This window comes from Bubalus kerabau, chromosome 2, assembly GCF_029407905.1.
Source record: "Bubalus kerabau isolate K-KA32 ecotype Philippines breed swamp buffalo chromosome 2, PCC_UOA_SB_1v2, whole genome shotgun sequence".
Taxonomy (NCBI): domain Eukaryota; kingdom Metazoa; phylum Chordata; class Mammalia; order Artiodactyla; family Bovidae; genus Bubalus; species Bubalus kerabau.
This window is the reverse complement of record NC_073625.1, coordinates 157806251-157828884: the sequence shown is the minus strand read 5'-3', so window position 1 is coordinate 157828884 and position 22634 is coordinate 157806251. Positions and strand designations below refer to the sequence as shown.

Sequence of the window (22634 nt, the reverse complement as noted above, 5' to 3'; positions counted from 1 at the left end):
TCTGTGCTAAAATACCTAAGACACCTCTTTAATACCTATCAATCTTCTCAGTAAAAACCAAAAACATAAGTCTCCGTCTGATTGAAAGCCTTTGGACACCAATAATGTCTAGTTATAGTTTAATACTATTCTTCATTTTTATTGTATTTATTTTTTCCAGGTTGACTCTATTTTATTGCAAGTGATAAAGTTTTTCTATTTCTGATGCTAGTAATACAATATTGCCTTATTAAATCTCTCAGGGCTGCTGTAAGAAATTACTACAGACTTTATGGTTTAAGCCACAAATATTAATTTCGCCTGGTTATGGAAGTTGGAAAGTCCAAGATCAGGGTGTCAGCATGGTCAGGTTCTGGTGAAAGCCCTCTTCCTGTTTTACAGACAATCATCTTTTGCTGCATCTTCACATGGCAGAAAGAGAGCAAGCCAACTCTCTGGCCTCTTTTTATAAGGGCACTAATCCTAATCATGAGGGCTCCACTCATGATATCATCATCTCTCAAAGGCCTCACCTCAATCACAATGGAGATTAATTTCAATATAGGAATTTTTGGAAGGAAACAAACATTTAATTCATAACACTAAGTAAATTTGTTTAGCTAAAAGTTATCAATAATCCCAAACACTACATAAATATTGGTATAGGTGGTACAAAAATATGGCAGAAATCATCAGGGGAGTGCAAATGTTTGGGAAACTGTTTAGAGCTGTCAAGGGAGTGCTTTTGAAGTGAATTGCAAGAGGAATTTCAAGAAATGATTGTGTACTAGGGGTTAGGAGCTTGGGGAAGAATTCCTCGAGGAGATGAGCTTTAAGGGAACATTTGAAAGGTTTAGGGAGAAGCCAAGTGAGCAAGGGTATGGTTAGGAACAGGAAGCGTGGTGAACTGGATAAACCATTCACGCCCAGAGGTCATGGTTGGAGGAGAGTCAGAGCTGGAATCACAAAGTAGAAAGACCTTATACGAGGAACTTCTTTGCTTTTTTAAAAAAACTTTATTTTGAAATAATTATGGATTCACATGCAATTGTAAGAAACAACCCAGAAAGATCTCATATACCTCTTATCCAGTGAATGGGAGTTTTTATTTCTTTATATATTCAGATATAAGTTCTTTGTTGGATATATGGTTTGCAAATACTTCCTCTCAATCTGTAATTTGTTTTTTTCATTTACAGAAAGTTGATGAGATCCAATTTATAATTTTTTCCCTTTATTGATTGTGTTTTTGATATCAAGTCTAAAGAATTCTTCTCTTAGCCCTAGTTTCTGAAGATTTTCTTCCAAGTTTTTACCTAGAGGTTTTATAGTTTTACATTTTACATTTAAGTCTGTGATCCATTTTGAGTTAATTTTTATAAAAATGTGAGGTGTTTAAGTCAAGGGTTCATTTAGTTTGTTTTTGTTTATAAATGTCCCATTTCTCTAGCACTGTTTGTCAGAAAGTCTACCCTTCTATTGCATTACTCTTGCATCTTTGTCAAAAATCAGTTGGGCATATTTGTATGGGTCCCTTGCTTGTTACAGTCACCTTATTGATATCTCCTATCATTTGACTGCAACATCTGAAAAATAAAAATGTTAATGGGCCTTTCACCCAAATGACTAGTCCAATAAATTACTTGACTATGGTATGTTTGATGACTTAGAGAGGTCTCATTGCATACTCATGAATCATCCCCAAGGCCTTATGGTCCTTATGAGAACAGAACATTTGGCCCCTATCCCACCAAAATATTTCCTTTTACCTAAATAGAAAGACATGGGGAAGGGTGCCCATATTTTTTTTTCCCCAGGGCCAATAAGCGGTTGCTTAAGTTCGACTTTGCAAACTTTACAGGGACGAGAAATGTGATTGGTTTTGGTCAGGCTTCTTTTTGCACAGGCTTCAGCAGGGACTTAACTCACAGTTCTGCCAGGAGCCTGCTCGCATACATGAACGATAAGGGACATCTAAGGAAAACAAACCGATCCCTTTTAGGGACACATCAAAGCCAGATAACCCAAGAGAATCCTAGCAAGATACAGCCAGTCTTAGAGTGAAGCACTGTGAAATTAGCTTTGCCTCCTTGAGTTTATGAAGCATGCATCTGTATAAACCTGCTTGTGCAGACATCCCCAGCCCCAAGCTGGGTCTGCCCAAATCCAGTGAATCGGCTCTGAAATGCAGACGGCACCTAGCAGTGACCAAGCCTCCGCCTCAGGCAGCCTGTTGGCCTGTTAGGCCCAGTGGAGCAGTGGAACGGAAATACCTGGAGAAGTTTTTACGTGTCCATGGAATTTCACTTCAGGAAACCACCAGGGCGGAGACGGGCATGACTTACAGGTACTTGTTGGTTAATGTTATCCAGCCAGGGCACTGCATTGAAAGCAAAGTTTGTTGTTATTAAAGAAAGAAGGGTTGAAATAGCAAAAAAAAAAAATTTATGTAGAAAAGGAAAAGAAAAATGAATGCAGTGAGCCTTCTTCTTGGGCTGCCTTATTTTTTCAAGCTTTAAATTGTCCACTATCTCTTTGCTTCAAAGATTACATATAGTCAGGCTCACCTGTGAAAGTTCCCATCCTTGTGCCATTAGAAATGTCTTTGCCTTGATACTGAAGCCAGAGTATGTGTTTTTGCAGGTCATAATGATGAATGGGAGCTCTCTTCTTCTTAAGGAAATTTATAAATTAAGAATAGAATTTTTTTTAATGGTGCCTTGTCTTCAAGGCTGTTATTTTCTTTTAAGCCTGAATCATATGGTCATGCTAGTAACTAATAAAGTAGCTCACGAGACTGAACAAATTCTTAAAATGATAGCACTTTTGATCAGTGTAGCCCAGCGTAAATTACTGGTTGTCCTCTAACCCTCTAGTACCATCCATTTATTCTGTGGAAGATTAACGAAAGGGAGAAATTTTTTCCTACTATGTGGTTGGATGTATAATCTTTTAAAATTGCTCTGAAATAGATTGCTTCCATGTCCTGGCTATTATAAACAGTGCTGCGATGAACATTGGGGTACTCGTGTCTCTTTCCCTTCTGGTTTCCTCAGTGTGTATGCCCAGCAGTGGGATTGCTGGATCATAAGGCAGTTCTATTTCCAGTTTTTTAAGGAATCTCCACACTGTTCTCCATAGTGGCTGTACTAGTTTACATTCCCACCAACAGTGTAAGAGGGTTCCCTTTTCTCCACACCCTCTCCAGCATTTATTACTTGTAGACTTTTGGATCGCAGCCATTCTGACTGGCGTGAAATGGTACCTCATTGTGGTTTTGATTTGCATTTCTCTGATAATGAGTGATGTTGAGCATCTTTTCATGTGTTTGTTAGCCATCTGTATGTCTTCTTTGGAGAAATGTCTATTTAGTTCTTTCGCCCATTTTTTGATTGGGTTGTTTATTTTTCTGGAATTGAGCTGCAGGAGTTGCTTGTATATTTTTGAGATTAGTTGTTTGTCAGTTGCTTCATTTGCTATTATTTTCTCCCATTCTAAATAGAAAGTATCATTCTTTTTCAGAGCACTTATTGTTCAAACCTCTATAAGTACGTCTGTGCTTAGCTAAATAACCCAGCTATACCCGCATCAGTACTTGCTTGACAAATGCCTAGAGTTTTAAACACCCAGGAAGCTGAGCAAAAGCTGTTCAGAAGGACAAGGATACTGAAAACAACTTCCCCTCCCCGCTCCAAAAAAAACCCCAAACCAAATCCCTTACCATTTATAAAGAACAGTTGTCTTAGTTCAAGTCAAAATTTCTAGTTCATAGAATAAGATTGCTTTTGTATAGACAAGATGTCCCTAGGTGATTTTATTTTTCTATAATCTAAAGGTCTATTTTAATGCAGTAACTACTGCTCTAGTTATCAGCTAATTTGATTAATAAAGCAATTTGCATTGAGATGGCTCCTCTCTGGAGAGCAAAGTATTTCACACAGACTCTTTAGGCAATAAAGGGCTCCTGCAGAAGAGGAATGAACTCTTCGAGTTTTATAGGGCATATTAACATAGGACAACGCATCCCATCATGCTTTCAAAGTAGAGCCTAAGAACCAAAAGCCTTTCCAAAAGAATCTGTGGTCCCAGAGCCTAGGATCGAGGAGATGCTGTCATTCCTCACCATCTTCCCTGAATCTATCTATACTGGAAGGAGCTGCCTTCTCTCTGTCTCTCCTCATTCTCTCAGTCTCTTCTCCATTCTTTCCTTGACCCTCAGTGGTAACAGTGGTGGAGTATAGATCTGGGAAGGATGGACTGTTTCATTGCTTAAAAAATAATCTGTCTTTGCATCTTTGTCCCAGGATGGGTGGTATCACCATGGAAGTGAAAGTGAAGTTGCTCAGTCATGTCTGACTCTTTGCAACCCCATGGACTGTAGCCTACCAGGCTCCTCTGTCCATGGGATTTTCCAGGCAAGAGTATTGCAGTGGGTTGCCATTTCCTTCTCCAGGGGATCTTCCTGACCCAGGGATTGAACCCAGGTCTTCCGCCTTGCAGGCAGACGCTTTACCGTCTGAGCCACCAGGGAAGTTCCAACCATGAACTCTTGTGTAAATCTTCAGGGGGTATGCTCAGAGTCCCAGTTTGAATACCAGTTACATATTTTGTGATGTGTGTCCATGTTCAGATGAATATATGTTTCAGGACAGTGTTTTTTCAAGCAGTTATGGAGTAGAGGAATGCCTTCTTCAAATAGATAAGAGCAAAAGTGTCTTAGTTGAAATTGGGGGCTTAGAGCCCACCTGCTTGAGGGGAGCAGTCACACCAGCTCAGGTCCCCAGGCACGCCTGCAGATCCTGTCTTCTGCACGACTCAAGAGTACAGTTCTGAGATGAATCTTCAAGGTGCCTTGGAGAGCAGGACTGGCAGGTCCTGCTCACAGAGGCAGGCTCTTAGGCAAGCCTATGTGCCACTAGCCCACACTCAGGGAAGGAATGGGACTTAGGAGATTGCTCTTCCTAGATCAGAATATGAGGATAAAAAAGTACAGTTAAGTAGATAATTGGCCCCAGAAAATAGCCAAGGCTTTGAATTATGAACTTGCTGTTTTCTGCCACATCTTCCTGATACATATCATCCTCCTCCTCTGTCTTTCTCCAAATTACCATAGTACTTTGTCCTTTTTTCAGGGCACACTAACTGTTCTTATTTCAAACATTCTCCTTTAAGCATGAGGGACAGATTTTAGTGGAAGAGAATTCGGAATCTCTTGGTTCCTTCCCAACCTGGCTTTTGACCTTAACTTCTTGTAGGTGTAGTTGGGGTTAGGAGAGGAGATGTTTATATTCTTCTTTATCTTGTCTTCTATCTCCCTCCAAGACCATGGCTATATTAAAATACCTCATTCCACCTGTCTTTTCTATTTTCTTCTTTTTGAAGGGCATTGTTTCCTGTGTAGTGCAAAGATAATAGGCTTTGGAGCTGATCAGACCAGAGTTCAAATCCCAATGCTTCTGCTTTACAAACTGTGTGACAAGGGGCCAGCTGTGACACATAGTGCTTAACACACAGTAGGTGTTCACTGAAAGTAGCTTCCCTTCCTGCTTATTCTGTAGACTCCTGTCAGTCATTCTCATGTCAGGAGATGAAAGTACTGTATAGCTGAAACATACGATGGATAAAATAGAGTATTCTCAGAAAAAAAAAAAAGAGAAAGAATTAGAAGATCTGCAGTAACAGCTCTATGAATATGCTAGAAGTCATTATGTTGTACATTTCAAATGGGTGAATTGTATGTATGTAAATTATATATCAGTAAAATTGTTAAAAATAAGAGAAGTTTAAAAAATCTGCAGTAATTCACAATCTGTGTAGGTTTCCATGCTGAGCTTAGAATTCTGAAAGGTCTGGAAGAGCTGGGTAAGCTGTTTTCTCTTCCTAATTTGGTCAGATGCCATTGCAGCCTTCAGCCCAATACCAGCTGCTCAGGTCCCTCGATCATCTGTGAGAGAGCATTATGTTGTGTTTCCATGGAGACTTGGTTATATTTCTAACTAAGGGTGACCAGGGGAGGAAAAAAAATCAGTAAATATGCAAACACATGTATCAACCGAAAAGAAATGGGAGGAATTGTTTGAATGTGGGGTAAAAAGTGCCAAGTTGCTGTGCTGATCCTTCTGTTGGCTTAGAATTTTTCAGCAAAAATAGAAGTTTTTGTGAATTCATTTTATTAAGGTCTGTAAAAGAGTCACTGAAGAGGGTCCTTCAGTCATTTCTAAGAGGCCATCTCTAGTATTAATACAAAGCATTGACCTCTGAGCCAGACAGTGAACCTGAGCTTCAGTTCAGTTCAGTTTAGTCGCTCAGTTGTGTCCGACTCTTTGCAACCACATGAACTGCAGCACACCAGGCCTCCCTGTCCATCACCAACTCCCAGAGTTTACCCAAACTCATGTCCATTGAGTCGGTGAAGCCATCCAACCATCTCATCCTCTGTTGTCCCCTTCTCCTTCTGCCCTCAATCTTTCCCAGCATCAGGATCTTTTCAAATGAGTCAGTTCTTCATATCAGGTAGCCAAAGTATTGGAGTTTCAGCTTCAGCATCAGTCCTTCCAATGAATATTCAGGACTGATTTCCTTTAGGATGGACTGGTTGGATCTCCTTGCAGTCCAAGGGACTCTCAAGAGTCTTCTCCAACATCACAGTTCAAAAGCATCAATTCTTCAGCACTCAGCTTTCTTTATAGTCCAACTCTCACATCCATACATGGCTACTGGAAAAACAATAGCTTTGACTAGACAGACCTTTGTTGACAATGTAATGTCTCTGCTTTTTAATATGCTGTCTAGGATGGTCATAACTTTCCTTCCAAGGAGTAAGTGTCTTTTAATTTCATGACTGCAATCACCATCTGCAGTGATTTTGGAGCCCAAGAAAATAAAGTCAGCCACTGTTTCCCCATCTATTTTCCATGAAGTGATGGGCCAGATGCCATGATCTTCATTTTCTGAATGTTGAGCTTTAAGCCAACTTTTTCACTCTCCTCTTTCACTTTCATCAAGAGGCTCTTTAGTTCCTCTTCACTTTCTGTCATAAGGGTGGTGTCATCTGCATATCTGAGGTTATTGATATTTCTCCCAGAAATCTTGATTCCAGCTTGTGCTTCTTCCAGCCCAGTGTTTCTCATGATGTACTCTGCATATAAGTTAATTAAGCAGGGTGACAATATACAGCCTTGATGTATTCCTTTTCCAATTTGGAACCATTGTGTTGTTCCATGTCCAGTTCTAACTGTTGCTTCCTGATCTGCATATAGGTTTCTCAAGAGTCAGGTCAGGTGGTCTGGTATTCCTATCTCTTTCAGAATTTTCCACAGCTTATTGTGATCCACACAGTCAAAGGCTTTGGCATAGTCAATAAAGCTGAAATAGATGTTTTTCTGGAACTCTCTTGCTTTGTCCATGATCCCAGCGGATGTTGGCAATTTGATCTCTGGTTTCTCTGCCTTTTCTAAAACCAGTTTGAACATCTGCTGGTTCACAGTTCACGTGTTGCTGAAGCCTGACTTGGAGAATTTTGAGCATTACTTTACTAGCGTGTGAGACGAGTGCAATTGTGTGGTAGTTTGAGCATTCTTTGGCATTGCCTTTCTTTGGGATTGGAATGAAACCTGACATTTTCCAGTTCTGTAGCCACTGCTGAGTTCTCCAACTTTGCTGACATATTGAGTGCAGCACTTTCACAGCATCATCTTTCAGGATTTGAAATAGCTCAACTGGAATTCCATCACCTCCACTAGCTTTGTTTGTAGTGATGCTTCCTAAGGCCCATTTGACTTCATATTCTAGGATGTCTGGCTCTAGGTGAGTGATCACACCATCGTGATTATCTGGGTCATGAAGCTCTTTTTTGTACAGTTCTGTGTATTCTTGCCACCTCTTCTTAATATCTTCTGGTTCTATTAGGTCCATACCCTTTCTGTCCTTTATTGAGCCCATCTTTGCATGAAATGTCCCGTTGGTATCTCTAATTTTCTTGAAGAGATCTCTAGTCATTTCCCATTTCTCTTTCTAGTGAAACGAAAGTCTCTTTCCACTAGAGTCTTTCCCATCTCTAGTCTTTCCTCTATTTCTTTGCATTGATTGTTGAGGAAGGCTTTCTTATCTCTCCTTGCTGTTCTTTGGAACTCTGCACTCAAATGGGTGTATCTTTCCTTTTCTCTTTTGCCTTTCACTTCTCTTCTTTTCACAGCTATTTGTAAGGCCCCCTCAGATAGCCATTTTTCTTTTTTGCATTTCTTTTTCTTTATGATGGTCTTGAATCCTATCTCCTATACAATGTCACGAACCTCCATCCATAGTTCATCAGGCACTCTGTCTATCAGATCTAGTCCCTTAAATCTATTTCTCACTTCCACTGTATAATCATAAGGGATTTGATTTAGGTCATACCTGAATGGTCTGGTGGTTTTATTTTTTATTTATTTATTTTTTACTTTACAATATTGTATTGGTTTTGCCATACATCAACATACATCTGCCACAGGTGTACACATGTTCCCCATCCTGAAATCCCTCCCACCTCCCTCCCCATACCACCCCTCTGGGTCATCCCAGTGCACCAGCCCCAAGCTTCCTGTATCCTGCATCGAACCTGGACTGGCGATTCATTTCTTATATGATATTATGCATGTTTTAATGCCATTCTCCCAAATCATCCTCCCCCACACAGAGTCCAAAAGACTGTTCTATACATCTGTGTCTCTTCTGCTGTCTCGCATACAGGGTTGTTGTTACCATCTTTCTAAATTCCATATATATGCGTTAGTATACTGTATTGGTGTTTTTCTTTCTGGCTTACTTCACTCTGTATAATAGGCTCCAGTTTCATCCACCTCATTAGAACTGATTCAAATGTATTCTTTTTAATGGCTGAGTAATGCTCCATTGTGTATATGTACCATAGCTTTCTTATTCATTCATCTGCTGATGGAGGTCTAGTGGTTTTACCCACTTTGGGTCAAGGTAAAAGAACATAGAGAAGTAGTTTTATGGTCAAAGCACACACACAAAATCTAGACTGAATAAATATGCTATAAGCACCCAGGTTTCAAGCAATTTTATAATACATAAGCCAAGAGGGACTCAAGCAGATGTAAACTGAAGGTCTAATGCAGAGGTCAACAAACTTTTCCTGTAGAAGGCCAGACAGTAAATATTTTAAGCTCATGGGCCACGTCTACCTTTGTTCTACCTACTGAGCTCTGCCCTTGTAGGTGGAAGTGAAGAGTTAAAGTGTTAGTTCCTCAGTGGTGTCCAACCCTTTGCAACCCCATGGATAGAGGAGCCTGGCAGGCTACAGTCAAGAAAACTGGAGTGGGTTTCCATTCCCTTCTCCAGGGGATCTTCCTGATCGAACTCTGGTCTCCCGCATTGCAGGCAGATTCTTAACCATCTGAGCCACCAGGGAAGAAGCCATCAACAATAAGCACAGGAGTGGTGGGCATGGCTGTGTCCCAATTACACTTTACTTATGGACTTGGACCTGGATTTGGCTCTGTACTCTCCAGCAGTACCACCCTGGTAAGAGGGCTACAGCACTCTTTACAGCAATCGTGGAGTCCTTGAGATGGATAGGAGCCAGCTATTCAGGGATGGAACATTTCTGGAAATTAGAGAGAAAGTTCTTCTCCTTGGTGTAATTAATAACATCTTTTAAAAAAATCCTTATAGTAAACACAGCATTGAAATTCCTCAGGCTCTTTCTCATGGGGCCCCTAATATTTATAAGGGGCACCATATTAAATAATAATTCAGCCAAAGCAAGTGGGTGCAGTAGAAGAAATGGCCTTGGTTTAACAGCATTCCAATTAGCCTGGAATTTTTTATACCTAAAGGTTCCTCACTAATAATAAAACAGATTTTTCTGTTTTATAACAACAGGTTCATGGAATGGAACAATTTTTTCTCATATTAAAAAAGAATGCTTTTTGCCAACCAAAGACAAAATTTTCTACAACCTTGAGTTGAAGGTGGGAAAGGGCAAAATGATAGGTGGGGCAGGGGTGTTTTGGAATTGCTGATGTGGGACAGACCTTGGAGATAATTTGCTCCAATTTCTGGTCTTATAGCTGAAGAAAACTGAGGCTCAAAGGTGTTGCATTTCCAGTCAACAACAAAGCCGGGACTACAACCTTTGCCCTTTGGTCCCAGTCCATTGATTTTTCCACAATCCATATTTATTGCCACCCCTCCAACCCTCATCCCACCCCAAGCCAACACACACCCCCACACACACCGCCCACACCACACACACATACCCCACTCATAGCCTCCACATACACACCCATATACCCTCATATTCCACATGCCATGCACACCCCACACATACCCCCATACTCTCCTACATACACACAAACACACTCCCACCATACATATGCCCCCATATCACACACATACACCCCCCATATTCCACACACTATACATACATACCTCACACAGCCCACATACACACACCATAACACACCCCCCATACCCCCACACACCTCCCACACACTACACACCCCAAACCCTTCCCTATACCACCCTGACACACATATTTCAAAACCCCCACATATCGCACACATAACCAACACAATCCCCCACACACCATATACACACCACACACACACCACACACATCACATACACAAATATACACACCCACACATCATACATACACCGCATATTCCACACACATTGTACACACACATCCCACACCCCTACACACATCCACACACTTCATCCCTTCCCTATATTCCCCACACATTTCTTACCCCCCACCCCCTACACACACACTACATACATCGCACACACCATACACCCTTTCTCCCGGGGATGCTGCAGTTCAGTCACATTCACCATCCCACTTTAGTCCAGCTTTCCAAGCACTACTTTTCTTGCTCTGCTCTGTAATCTGCTTCAGTCCTACTTCTTTGCACACCGACCCTCTATCCCTGTCCTGAGATGTTGAGTCGCACTCATCGTTAATTTCATCTTACTCACTGTAAGTAATGAAACATTGAATCTTACTCATCATTACTTTCATCTTACTCATCATAATTTTTCCCACCTAGAATGTTCTTACATGTCCCCTTTGCCAATGTAAATCCAACCCACAGACTCTCCCTTGTCTCTGACAGCATGACTTGTCTTTGATTCATATAGTCTGGATTGTGTGTGTGTGTGGCGTGTGTCTCAAAAGTATGCTGTTGTCATCTTGAGGGGAACGACTAGAACTTATACTATTTTGTAATCTTCCATGCTTTGTGCTTGGGTGTATTGCTTCTTGGGGTATATGCATTCAGAAGTTAGGAAACAGAAAGACCCCAAAGACAAGTAGGAACACCCTTTTCCCCTTTAATAGTGCTCTAGCCCCATATTTTCTCCTGTATCTTAGATAAAATGTTACTTAACCTTGATGGGTCTCAGTTTCCTTATCTGTAAAATGAGCCTAATTCAACTTACCTCATGACACTGTTGTAAAAATTAAATGAACTCACATTCATGACAGTCCTTAGCTCACTGTCTGCCCAAGTGGGAGCCTAACAAACAGAATTCCCTGGCTTCACCTCCTTCTTAAACACTCCTAGGAATCCATCATTTAGTCATCTTTCAGAGGCTGAAAGAAAAAGTGTATGGTGAGGTATTTAGAAAAGAGAGAGGAGCATAAAATAACCACCTGTAATTAAATCTTACACAGTTCTGAGCACATTACTCTGTTTTCCTCATTTGCTTATATGCATATTTTTTTTTTTTGCTTCTCCTATTGGAACATATTGTTAGGATCTATTGAGAAAGCGTTGTTGTTGTTGTTGTTGTTTTTTACTTCACACATTGTCTCCTATTTAATGAAAACAGCCTCATGAAATATTGGAATAAATTACTCTCCAAATGGTGTAATATAAAGATAAAAATAATTTTTCATCAGTCAGTATATTTCCAGTGCCTAGCCTTGCGTCTGGAATAGAAATAATTTGAGACAGAATGGAATTAATAGGGCTAGAACTCCCATTGGTACCTTCCAGTACCTCTCCCATTCAACTGCCACATTGCCTGAGAATTTCTTCAACTAGAGGCTCTGTTTCTCCTGTTAAAAGAGAGGTGGGTAATATAAGCTAATAGGCAACAGATCAAGAAGGAAACAGGACATTGGCTAGGCTGACCTGAAAGCAAAGAAGACAGGAAGGAAGGTTCTAGACTGGAACTGGGGGCAAGCTTGGTTGTCGGGGCACAGCACAGTGCTACAGGAACTGTGAAGGGATGCAAGGGAGAAGGCCTGAAGAAGAGGCAAGAAAACTAGAGTGAAACCTCACTCATCTACTGACTTGTCTCAAAAATGTTGGGTGAAGCGTTTGGAAATATTAGTTAACTGATAGCTTTCACTGATCTCTAAATGAAGATTCTAAAGATAAGTCAGAACTAGTTTTTGCTCTGTAAACTCTTTCCCTGGATTCTGTCATAATGGGAATGTAGTATCCTGGCTGGAGGATTTGCAGACCAGCTCCTCCACCCTACCCTTTTCTCTGATCCTCTGATTCCTTGTCTATGAAATGAAAATACACCCGCTTCTTGCCTTTTCTGGTTTTCATGATTTCCATTCCACTGTGGAAGTCAAAAATTATTTTTGTTACTCAGCTGAACTCACTGTCTTCCTCCTAGCCTCTCCCAACCCTCCAAACACCCCTTCACCACATACTCCCCTGACCTACATTTTTCATGGAACGCTTGGCACACTCAGATCTGCTTGAAAAGTATATATGGCCAAGATTTTGAAAATCAAAAGCTTAGGAAAAAAAATGCTAGCTGAGCAGGGGGTTGTATTTTCCATGTTAAAAAAAAGCCTACATGATTTATTTTAGACTGGCCTCATTTTGGTCAGTCTCGGGGCCTGTGCTAATTTGCTTTGGGTCCTCTGACTGCAGCTCTCCTGGCATCGACATTGCTGGAGGAATGATGCTGACACTGAGATGGTCCAGGTTCAGAGCCTATGTGATTATCTGAAACCCAAAGAGCCTGCTGATGAAAGACTTAGAAGGCTTAGTGAAGGGGGTCTCTTCAAAATGCAGCCAAATGTTTATTTCCTATTGAATGGAACAGAAGTTCTAAAACAAGTATGTTTTAAGTGTCAGTTTAAATAGAAAATGCTTTAAAATTTAAGCAAGGGTGAGAGATGAGTGCCCCTTGGATTTGTAATATTATTTTCATTCTGTTTTGAAATTTCCACTTGTGGTTTCCCAGAGGGATAGTTGCTTTATGCATAATGAAACACTGAAAATTCAGGGCTCAAGAACAAGACTGGGTTATATGAATAATTTCATATAGAAATTATTTATAACTGTTTTATATCAAAAGCAATCATTTTGAGAGCTGGTTTTCCTGTCCAAGGAATGACTATAATATGTTTTTACTCAAGGGAAAAAACAGAAACCAAACAACAAAATCTCTTCCTAAATTTCTCTGCAGTGCCTGCAAGTGCCACTAAGATGTGCTATTTCATTAAAAAATGAAGCTCTTCATTCAGTTCCCTGAACCACAAAAAGCAGAAATCTTTAAACTTTTCCCAAACCGTCCTAGGCCAGAGCTTAAAGTTGAATCTGCCTAGTCCCCTTGACTGTGAAAATTTAGAAGCATCTCCTTTGATACCACAATGGGAAATCTGCTATAAGTGGAAAACAGTAAGAAGTTATGACCAATGTATTCTTGGGATTCTGAGAAGCCCTGATGTTGTAGCAGTAATATGTTATCATAACCTAACCCCATTAGATATTTGACAGAGCAAATATCTATTAGATAATTGATAGAGCAAATTTTCTACATCTGGGAGTTTCCAAGAATGGGATTCTGAACCACCCACAGACCTCTGCACGTGGTGTGGAAAAAAGAAAGGCAGACATATCACCCCATTGGCTTTCCTTCAGAGAATGTTCTATTGCTGTCTTTTGACCCATCTCAGGTGCAGACAACTTGTTGCTCAGTTAAGATGGAGCAGATGTAGTGAAACTGGAAGGAGAGTGTTGTCAGGATTGCCTGGGAGAACTCTGGCTTAGAACCCACGATGTTCTTAGAACCATGACCTTGCAGTTCTGGCTCAACACCAAATTAGAATGTGGTTGAATGATGATGCCCTTCCTCCTCTATATCCAGGGCTCATTTTTCCTTATCATGGAACACCTCTTCATGCCTAACACTTTAGCCTCTTATCAGTGATTCCTCTGAATGCCCTTAGCTAGTTGTCAACTGATGCTCCTCAAAATTTCAGTTACATATTTTGTGATGTGTGCCAATGTTTAGATGAAGATACATTCCAGGACAGTGTGTTTCAAACAATCATGATAGGGAAGAACATGAGAAAGCAAAGCAGTCCCAGTTGAAGATGGAGTCCTGGAGTATCTGTAAAACATGTCATATCCAAAGAAACAGACCTCTAATGGTGGAAGTTCAAGTAGTAGAGGAGCTAATTTTAGCCAAGCTATCTAGTCTTAAAATCAGATTATGAAAAAACATCCCATTTTATTTGAAAAAAATTTAAAACATACAGAAAAATTGCAAGAATAATATATAGAATATCTGTAGGCACTTTAATATATTGTTAACATTTTGCTCCTTTGCTCATATTCTTACAGCTTGCTTTCTGCATCCCCTCCACCTCCAATTTATTTTTGCAAGCCTTTGAGAGTAAGTTACATACATGGACCTTTTATCCCTTAGTACCTCCTAAGAGTAAGGATATTTTTTCATATACCCTCCAAGTACAATTACCAACTTCAGTCATATTAAGTAGTTTTTTCTGATCTACTGTCTGTATTCCAATTTTGCCAGCCAACACAATAGTGCCCTTTATAGCATTTTTTTATTCCACCAGTACTGGATCTAGTTCAGGATCACATATTGTATTTTGTTGTCATGGCTTATTCATTTCCTTCAATCTGGAATAGTTCAAACTGGAATTAGCTTTTAGCACAGGGAGGATGTTAGTGGGAAAGAGGGTGGTGACTAATTGCAATGTTTGTTTCGGATTGGGAGGTGGCGCTGTGGTGCTAACGCTGTTGCTAAGCTTATCTTAAAGGCCTCCGGGCTACTGTTACCAATTCTGCATCAAGGACTACAACTTCCACGGCTCCCCAACAAGGCCACCACATTTTCATCTCGAAATTTAGGTTCAAAGCTGAGATGGATTTCGAAGACATACTGACCTAATTGACTTCCATAAATTTAGTCACCTGTGTTTATCTGCTTAGCATGTCCACTGGGGGGTGTGCATTGTGGGGGGATATTGAGAATTACCAGGACCTGAGTGAGGGCCCTTTGAGCACTGACAGGCAGAGTGCAAGGGCAGGGAAGGCCAAGTATGTGGTTCTCTGGAACCTCCAAAATCAGGTACCCATAAAGCTTGGTCAGGGAACCACCCCAAGAGACTAAAGCAGCAAACAAAGGAAGAGGTCTCCTCCAAACTAACTGTTGAGCAGGAGAGTGTGGATTCTGGCCGCAAGTCCTGGTAAGCCCACTGGGAGAGGTGGGAGGAGCTGCGAGGCCCCAGGGAAACAGTTTCTCAGGGGGTCATGTAGAATATTTTTAGTTAAGGGAGTTTTGACCCAATTGTCTTTAGTCTATTTTTCCCTCCATGATTTCTCTTTTAATTTGTTAAGGCAGAATGAGATAGAAGCTCTGACAATTATAGAGTGTGGGTGTAGAATGTGCAGCTCATTAAGTATCTAAGCTCGTGCTTTAGCATTTGGAGGGTCTGTAAGAGGTCACTGATTCACCCTGCTTTTGAAATTTTACAGCATTCTGTAACTCAGCATATAGTGACAACACATGCATTTAGAAGCTGGTTATGGCTTTTATTTTTTAAAATATTTATTTGTTTGTTTACTTTTGGCCAAACTGGGACTTTGTTGCTGCATGCAGGCTTTCTCTGGTTACAGCAAGCTGGGGCAACTCTCTGGCTGTAGTGCATAGGCTCCTCATTGTGGTGTCCTCTCTTGTTGCAAAACTCAGGCTCTATAATGTGAGGACTTCAGTAGTTGCAACTCACGGGCTTAGCTACCCTGTGGCATGTGGAATCTTCCTGGATTAGGGATCAAACTCATATCCCTTGCATTGGCAGGTGGATTCTTAACCACTGGACCACCAGGAAAGTCTTGGTTATGCCTTAAAAGGAACCATGATTGCTTCTTGAGATGATCACTGGAAAAGACCAGAATCTCTATGAATAATTTCCCAAAAGGTTAATCCTCATTGTAACTTCTTAATAAAATTAATCAAATCAGCCATCTTCTTCCTTTACCCCGATTTTCCCTCTTACCACTCTTTTTTACCCCCATTATGATTTTTGGCTTTAATCTTGAGGAAAATGAAAGAGGAGAGTGAAAAATCTGGTTTAAAACTCAACATTCAAAAAACAAGGATCATAGCATTCAGTCCCATCACTTCATGGCAAATAGAGGGGGAAACAATGGGAACGGTGACAGACTTTATTTTTGGAGGCTCCAAAATTGCTGCAGATGGTGACGGCAGCCATAAAATTAAAAGGCGCGTGTTCCTTGGAAGATGTTGGAAGAAAAGTTATGACCAACCTAGACAGCATATTAAAAAGCAGAGACATTATTTTGCTGACAAAGGCCTGTCTAGCCAAAGCTAAGTTTTTTCCAGTAGTCATGTATGAATGTGAGAGTTGGACCATAAGGAAAGCTGAGCTCTGAAGGATTGATGCTTTTGAACTATGGTGTTGAAGAAGACTCCTGGGCCTTCATATTGTAAATGGCGTACAAGGACCTGCGTGATTTGACTTCTGTGCTGTAAAGTATTAACCTGGACCAAAAAAAGGTTTGCCCCTTTGCCCTCAGCTCCTGAGTGGTAATCTCTAAGCCTTTGTAATGCTCTACCCACCAGGAGTGTGTTTATCTACCCAGAGGACTTGAGCCATGCCTGATAGTCTAAACTAAATGTGTTTTATAGCAACTCTGTGTGTCTGAAAACCCAGTAGATTATCTGCCAGTGAAAAATGAGGGTTTATACCTTATACTCCTGCTTAATCATTCATTTATTCAGCATTATTTACCCTAGATACACTAGATGAGTTCTACACTAGATACCAAGTGGCTCAGTGGTAAAGAGTCTGCCTGCCAATGCAGGAGACATGGGTTTGATTCCTGAGTCAGGAAGATTCCCTGGAGAAGGGAATGGCTTTGCACTCCAGTATCCTTACCTGGGATGCTCAAAAGACAAGCTGATCTTTTTTGATAACTGGTCTATATATGTTGTAATTTATATTTCAAATCAGTGGGGAAAATTTAGGCTATCAAAAATGACTTTGGGGATTTAAAAAATGTAAATTTAAGTTGCTATCTCATATGCTCAGTCAGTAAAGAATCTGCCTGCAGTACAGGATACCCAGGTTCGATCCCTGAGACTTACATATGAAAAATGAAATCATAAATATGCTAGAATGCATTGTGTGAAAACATATGATCTCATTTGGGGAAGACCTTTTAAAATAAGACGTTCAGTTCAGTTCAGTTTGGTTGCTCAGTTGTGTCCTACGCTTTGCAACCCCATGGACTGCAGCACACCAGGCTTCCCTGTCCATCACCAACTCCTGGAGCCTACTCAAACTCATGTCCATCGCATTGGTGATGCCATCCAACCATCTCATCCTCTGTCGTCCCCTTCTTCTCCTGCCTTCAATCTTCTGCAGCATCAGGGAAGCCTCTTGAGACCCCATGAACTGTAGTCTGGCAGTCTCCTCTGTCCATAGGATTTTCCAGGCAAGAATACTGGAGTAGGTTGCCATTTCCTTCTCCAGGGGAATCTTCCCAACCCAGGGATCGAACCTGGGTATCCAGTACTGCAGGCAGATTCTTTACTGACTGAGCATATGAGATAGCAACTTAAATTTACATTTTTTAAATCCCCAAAGTCATTTTTGATAGCCTAAATTTTCCCCACTGATTTGAAATATAAATTACAACATATATAGACCAGTTATCAAAAAAGATCAGCTTGTCTTTTGAGCATCAAATGAAATGGTCCTGAACTGGAAACACAGAATTCCTTCTACTCTCTGGATGTTCTTGTGGAAGTGTCTGTTCATCTAGTTACCTTGGGTTTAAATGGAATGATCTCAGTTTTTGTGTGAAATAAAACTGTATATAGTTTTCTTTTTCTTCATTTTTTTCCCCTCTTACCACTCTTACTTGTTTGTTTCTGTATTGATTTTCTCTCACACTCGAGTGTGAACTCCAGGGGGACAGGTATGCCATATATAGAGTTGATTGCAGGATCCCCAGAATCTGGGTTCTAGTGTTGTTGTTATTATTTAGTTACTAAGTTGTGTCCAACTCAACTTATTGCGACCCCATGGACTATAGCCCGCCAGGATCCTCTGTCCATGAGATTTCCCAGGTAAGGATACTGGAGTGCAAAGCCATTCCCTTCTCCAGGGAATCTTCCTGACCCAGGAATCAAACCCATGTCTCCTGCATTGGCAGGCAGACTCTTTACCACTGAGCCACTTGGTATCTAGTGTAGAACTCATCTAGTGTATCTAGGGTAAATAATGCTGAATAAATGAATGATTAAGCAGGAGTATAAGGTATAAACCCTCATTTTTCACTGGCAGATAATCTACTGGGTTTTCAGACACACAGAGTTGCTATAAAACACATTTAGTTTAGACTATCAGGCATGGCTCAAGTCCTCTGGGTAGATAAACACACTCCTGGTGGGTAGAGCATTACAAAGGCTTAGAGATTACCACTCAGGAGCTGAGGGCAAAGGGGCAAACCTTTTTTTGGTCCAGGTTAATACTTTACAGCACAGAAGTCAAATCACGCAGGTCCTTGTACGCCATTTACAAGATGTTGACTTCTAGTCTGAGTGAGAAGAGTATTGATCAGGAGAGTGATATGATTTGATTTATTTTAACACAGGGTTTCTTTTTATTCATTTATTTTATCTTTGGCTGTGCTGGGTTTTTGTTGCTTTGTACAGGCTTTTTGTAGTTGCGGCTATCCTACTCCTCATTGTGGTGTGCGGGTTTCTCAGTGTAATCACTTCTCTTGTTGTGAAACACAGGCTCAAGGCTCTTGGGCTTCAGTAGTTGCAGCATGTAGGCTCGGTAGTTGCTGCTCAAGGACTCTAGAGTTTGGACTCAATAGTCGTGGCACATGGGCTTAGTTGCTCCGTGGCATGTGGAACCTTCCTGGACCAGGGATTGAACCCGTATCTACTGCATTGGCAGGTGGATACTTATCCACTAGATCACCAGGGAATTGTCTAGAGTTTCTTTGTTTTTAGGGCTTCCCTTGTGGCTCAGCTGGTAAAGAATCTGCCTGCAATTCGGGAGACCTGGGTTCGAGCCCTGGGTTGGGAAGATCCCCTGGAGAGGGGAAAGGCTACCCACTCCAGTATTCTGGCCTTTCCATACAGTCCATGGGGTTGCAAAGAGCTGGACACAACTGAGTGACTTTCACTTTCTTTGTTTAAACAGAACCATGATGGAATAAATAGCAGTATCATTCCAATAGCTGAATTGGAAAATAGACTGAAATATAGAAACAAGGCTACTGGTTAAGAAGTTACTATCATGGTCTAGGTAAGATGTAATGATAGCTTGAATGAGGGTAAAAATTGTGAGAAGTAATCTGGTTTTGGGTAGACTTTAAGAGTAAAGAGCATTTGCAAATAAATGGGATGTAAGATATTATAAAAGGAGTAATAAAAGATGATCTTAAATTACTTGACCTGAGCTATTGGGATAGCCAAATTACCCTTAAATGGGATGAGTTAAGACTGCAAGAAAAGATGTGGTGGGAGAAAAAGTTGGAGCTTGATTTTTGGACACGGGAGGTTGAAATGCCTATTAGACTACAAGAAATAAAATGTCAAGTAGATAAGATCCTGTGGTTCACAGGAGAGGTCTGGCCTGGAAACTTATGTTCAAGATATAAAGATATACATCATGAAGTCATCAGTCTATCATGAGAATGGCAAGCCATGAGACTAGTCAGTAAGTGTTAACAGAAAAAAAGAAAAACTCAGACTGTGCCTCCTGCTCCCCAGTGTTAGAGGCTGGAGAGATGAAGAGGAATCAGCGGAAGACACTGAGGGTAAACACTCAGAAAAGTAGGAGAAAAATGAGAGAGAGGATCAGGAGCCAAATGAAAGAAGCTGGAGAGATGAACTGTGTTAAATACTGGTGAGAGGTCAGGTGAGATGAGAACGAAGAAGAGACCGTCGGATTTAGAAACATGGAGGCCACTGTTAGGGGTTCCCTGAAGACTCAGTGGTAAAGAATCCACCCGCAATGCAGGAGATGTGGTTTCGATCCCTGGTTTGGGAAGATCCCTGGAGGAGGGAATGGCAACTCACTCCAGTATTCTTGCCTGAAAAGTCCTATGGACAGAGGAACCTGGCAAAATTCCAAAGGGTTACAAAGAGTCAAATATGACTGAGTGCAAGTACGAGGCCACTGTTAACCTTCTCAAGAGCAGAGAGAGGCATTTATTTTGCTTTATACCCAGAGATAGGCTTGATAGAAGAAAACAAAGACCAATGTATGTATTTAGGATAAATTAGAAAGTTAATTCACCACCCTGATTCCCATCCACTGAACAGCATCGCTGAATTTCCTTCTACCTATGAACACTGAGAAAAATATACAAAATCATAGCTGAAAACTTAAACCTATAACCACAACATAGAAGGATTTTCCAATAATAATTATGTTTATAAAGCTGGATTGTTAAAGATAATACTTATGGGGTTATCTATGTCTGCCTCATGAAACAGAGCTTTTCTGCTTCCTAAATGAGGGTAGAAAGACATGGTACCCATACCTGTTGTTTGCTTTTCTGATTTTGATGCTCCCTTTGTTTTAACATCTAGAGATTTCCATTTCTAGGCCTTAAGCTTGCATTAAATTTTTTTTGTTACATTAAAAAAATTTTTTTAAGAAGGATAATTGCTTTGTAGAATTTTGTTGTTTTCTGTCAAATCTCAACATGACTCAGCCATAGGTATACATATATCCCCTCACTTTTGAACCTCCCTCCCATATCCCTCCCCATCTCACCCCTCTAGGTTGATACAGATCCCCTGTTTGAGTTTCCTGAGCTGTACAGCAAATTCCTGTTGGCTATCTATTTTACATATGGTAATGTAAGTTTCCACGTTACTCTTGCCATACATCACACCTTCTCCCCTCTCCCCGTGTCCGTAAAAGTCTGTTCTCTATGTCTGTTTCTCCATTGCTGCCCCCAAAATAAATTCTTCAGTACCATTTTTCTAGATTCTGTATATCTGCATTAGAACACAATATTTATCTTTACTTTCTCTCTTCACTCTGTATAATAGGTGCTGGGTTCATCCACCTCATCAGAACTGACTCAAATGCATTCCTTTTTATGGCTGAGTAATATTCCATTGTGTATATATACCACGACTTCTTTATCCATTAATCTGTCAGTGGACATCTAGGTTGCTTCCATGTTCTAGCTATTGTAAATAGTGCTGCAATTAACAATGGGATACATGTGTCTTTTTCAACCCTGGTTTCCTCAGGATATATGCCTAGGAGTCAGACTGCTGGGTCATATGGTGGTTTTATTCCTAGTTTTTTAAGGAATCGCCATACCATCTTCCATAGTGGTTGTATCAATTTACATTCTTAACAACAGGGCAAGAGCATTCCCTTTTCTCCACACCCTCTCCAGCATTCATTGTTTGTAGACTTTTTGATGATGGCCATTCTGACCAGTGTGAGGTGATATCTCATTCTGGTTTTGATTTGCATTTCTCTAATAATGAGCAATGTTTAGCATCTTTTCATGTGTTTGTTAGCCATCTGTATGTCTTCTTTGGAGAAATGTCTGTTTAGGTCTTTTTCCCACTTTTTGATTGGGTTGTTTGTTTTTCTGGCATTGAGTTGTATGAACTGCTTGTATATTTTGGAAATTAATCCTTTGTCATTTGTTTCATTTGCTATTATTTTCTCCCATTCTGAGGGTTGTCTTTTCACCTTGCTTATAGTTTCCTTTGCTGTGCAAAAGCTTTTAAGTTTAATCAGGTCCCACTTGTTTACTTTTATTCTCTAGGAGGTGATCTTGCTTTGATTTATGTCATCGAGTATTCTGCCTATGTTTTCCTCCAAGAGTTTTATAGTTTCTAGTCTCACATTTAGGTCTTTAATCTTGAGTTTATCTTTGTGTATGGTGTTAGGAAGTGTTCTAATTTCATTCCTTTACATGTAGCTGTCAAGTTTTCCCAGAACCATTTATTGAAGAGGCTGTCTTTTCCCCAAAGTATATTCTTGCCTACTTTATCAAAAATAAGGTACCCATAGGTGCATGGGTTTATTTCTGGGCTTTCTATCTTGTTCCATTGGTCTGTATTTCTGTTTTTGTGCCATACTGCCTTGATGACTGTAGCTTTGTACTATAATCTGAATTCAGGAATGTTGATTCCTCCAGCTCCATTCTTCTTTCTCAAGACTGCTTTGGCTATTCAGGGTCTTTTGTGTTTCCATGGACTTCCCTGGTGGCTCAGACAGTACAGCATCTGTCTACAATGCGGGAGACCCGGGTTTTATCCCTCGGTTGGGAAGATCCCCTGGAGAAGGAAATGGCAATCCACTCCAGGACTATTGCCTGGAAAATCCCATGGACAGAGGAG

General features: G+C 40.6%; 1 protein-coding gene across 1 annotated transcript in view; it reads left to right on the top strand.

Annotated features, from left to right (window-relative positions):
• Positions 1 to 1899: 1899 nt before the first annotated feature.
• The window catches only part of KCNAB1 (potassium voltage-gated channel subfamily A regulatory beta subunit 1), a 439216-nt gene continuing 418481 nt past the window's right edge, over positions 1900 to 22634 (top strand). The window contains exon 1 of the mRNA XM_055569252.1: positions 1900 to 2326. Within this exon, the coding sequence (XP_055425227.1) occupies positions 2085 to 2326 (242 nt within the window). The 5' untranslated portion in view covers positions 1900 to 2084. The remainder of the gene's footprint in view (positions 2327 to 22634) is intronic.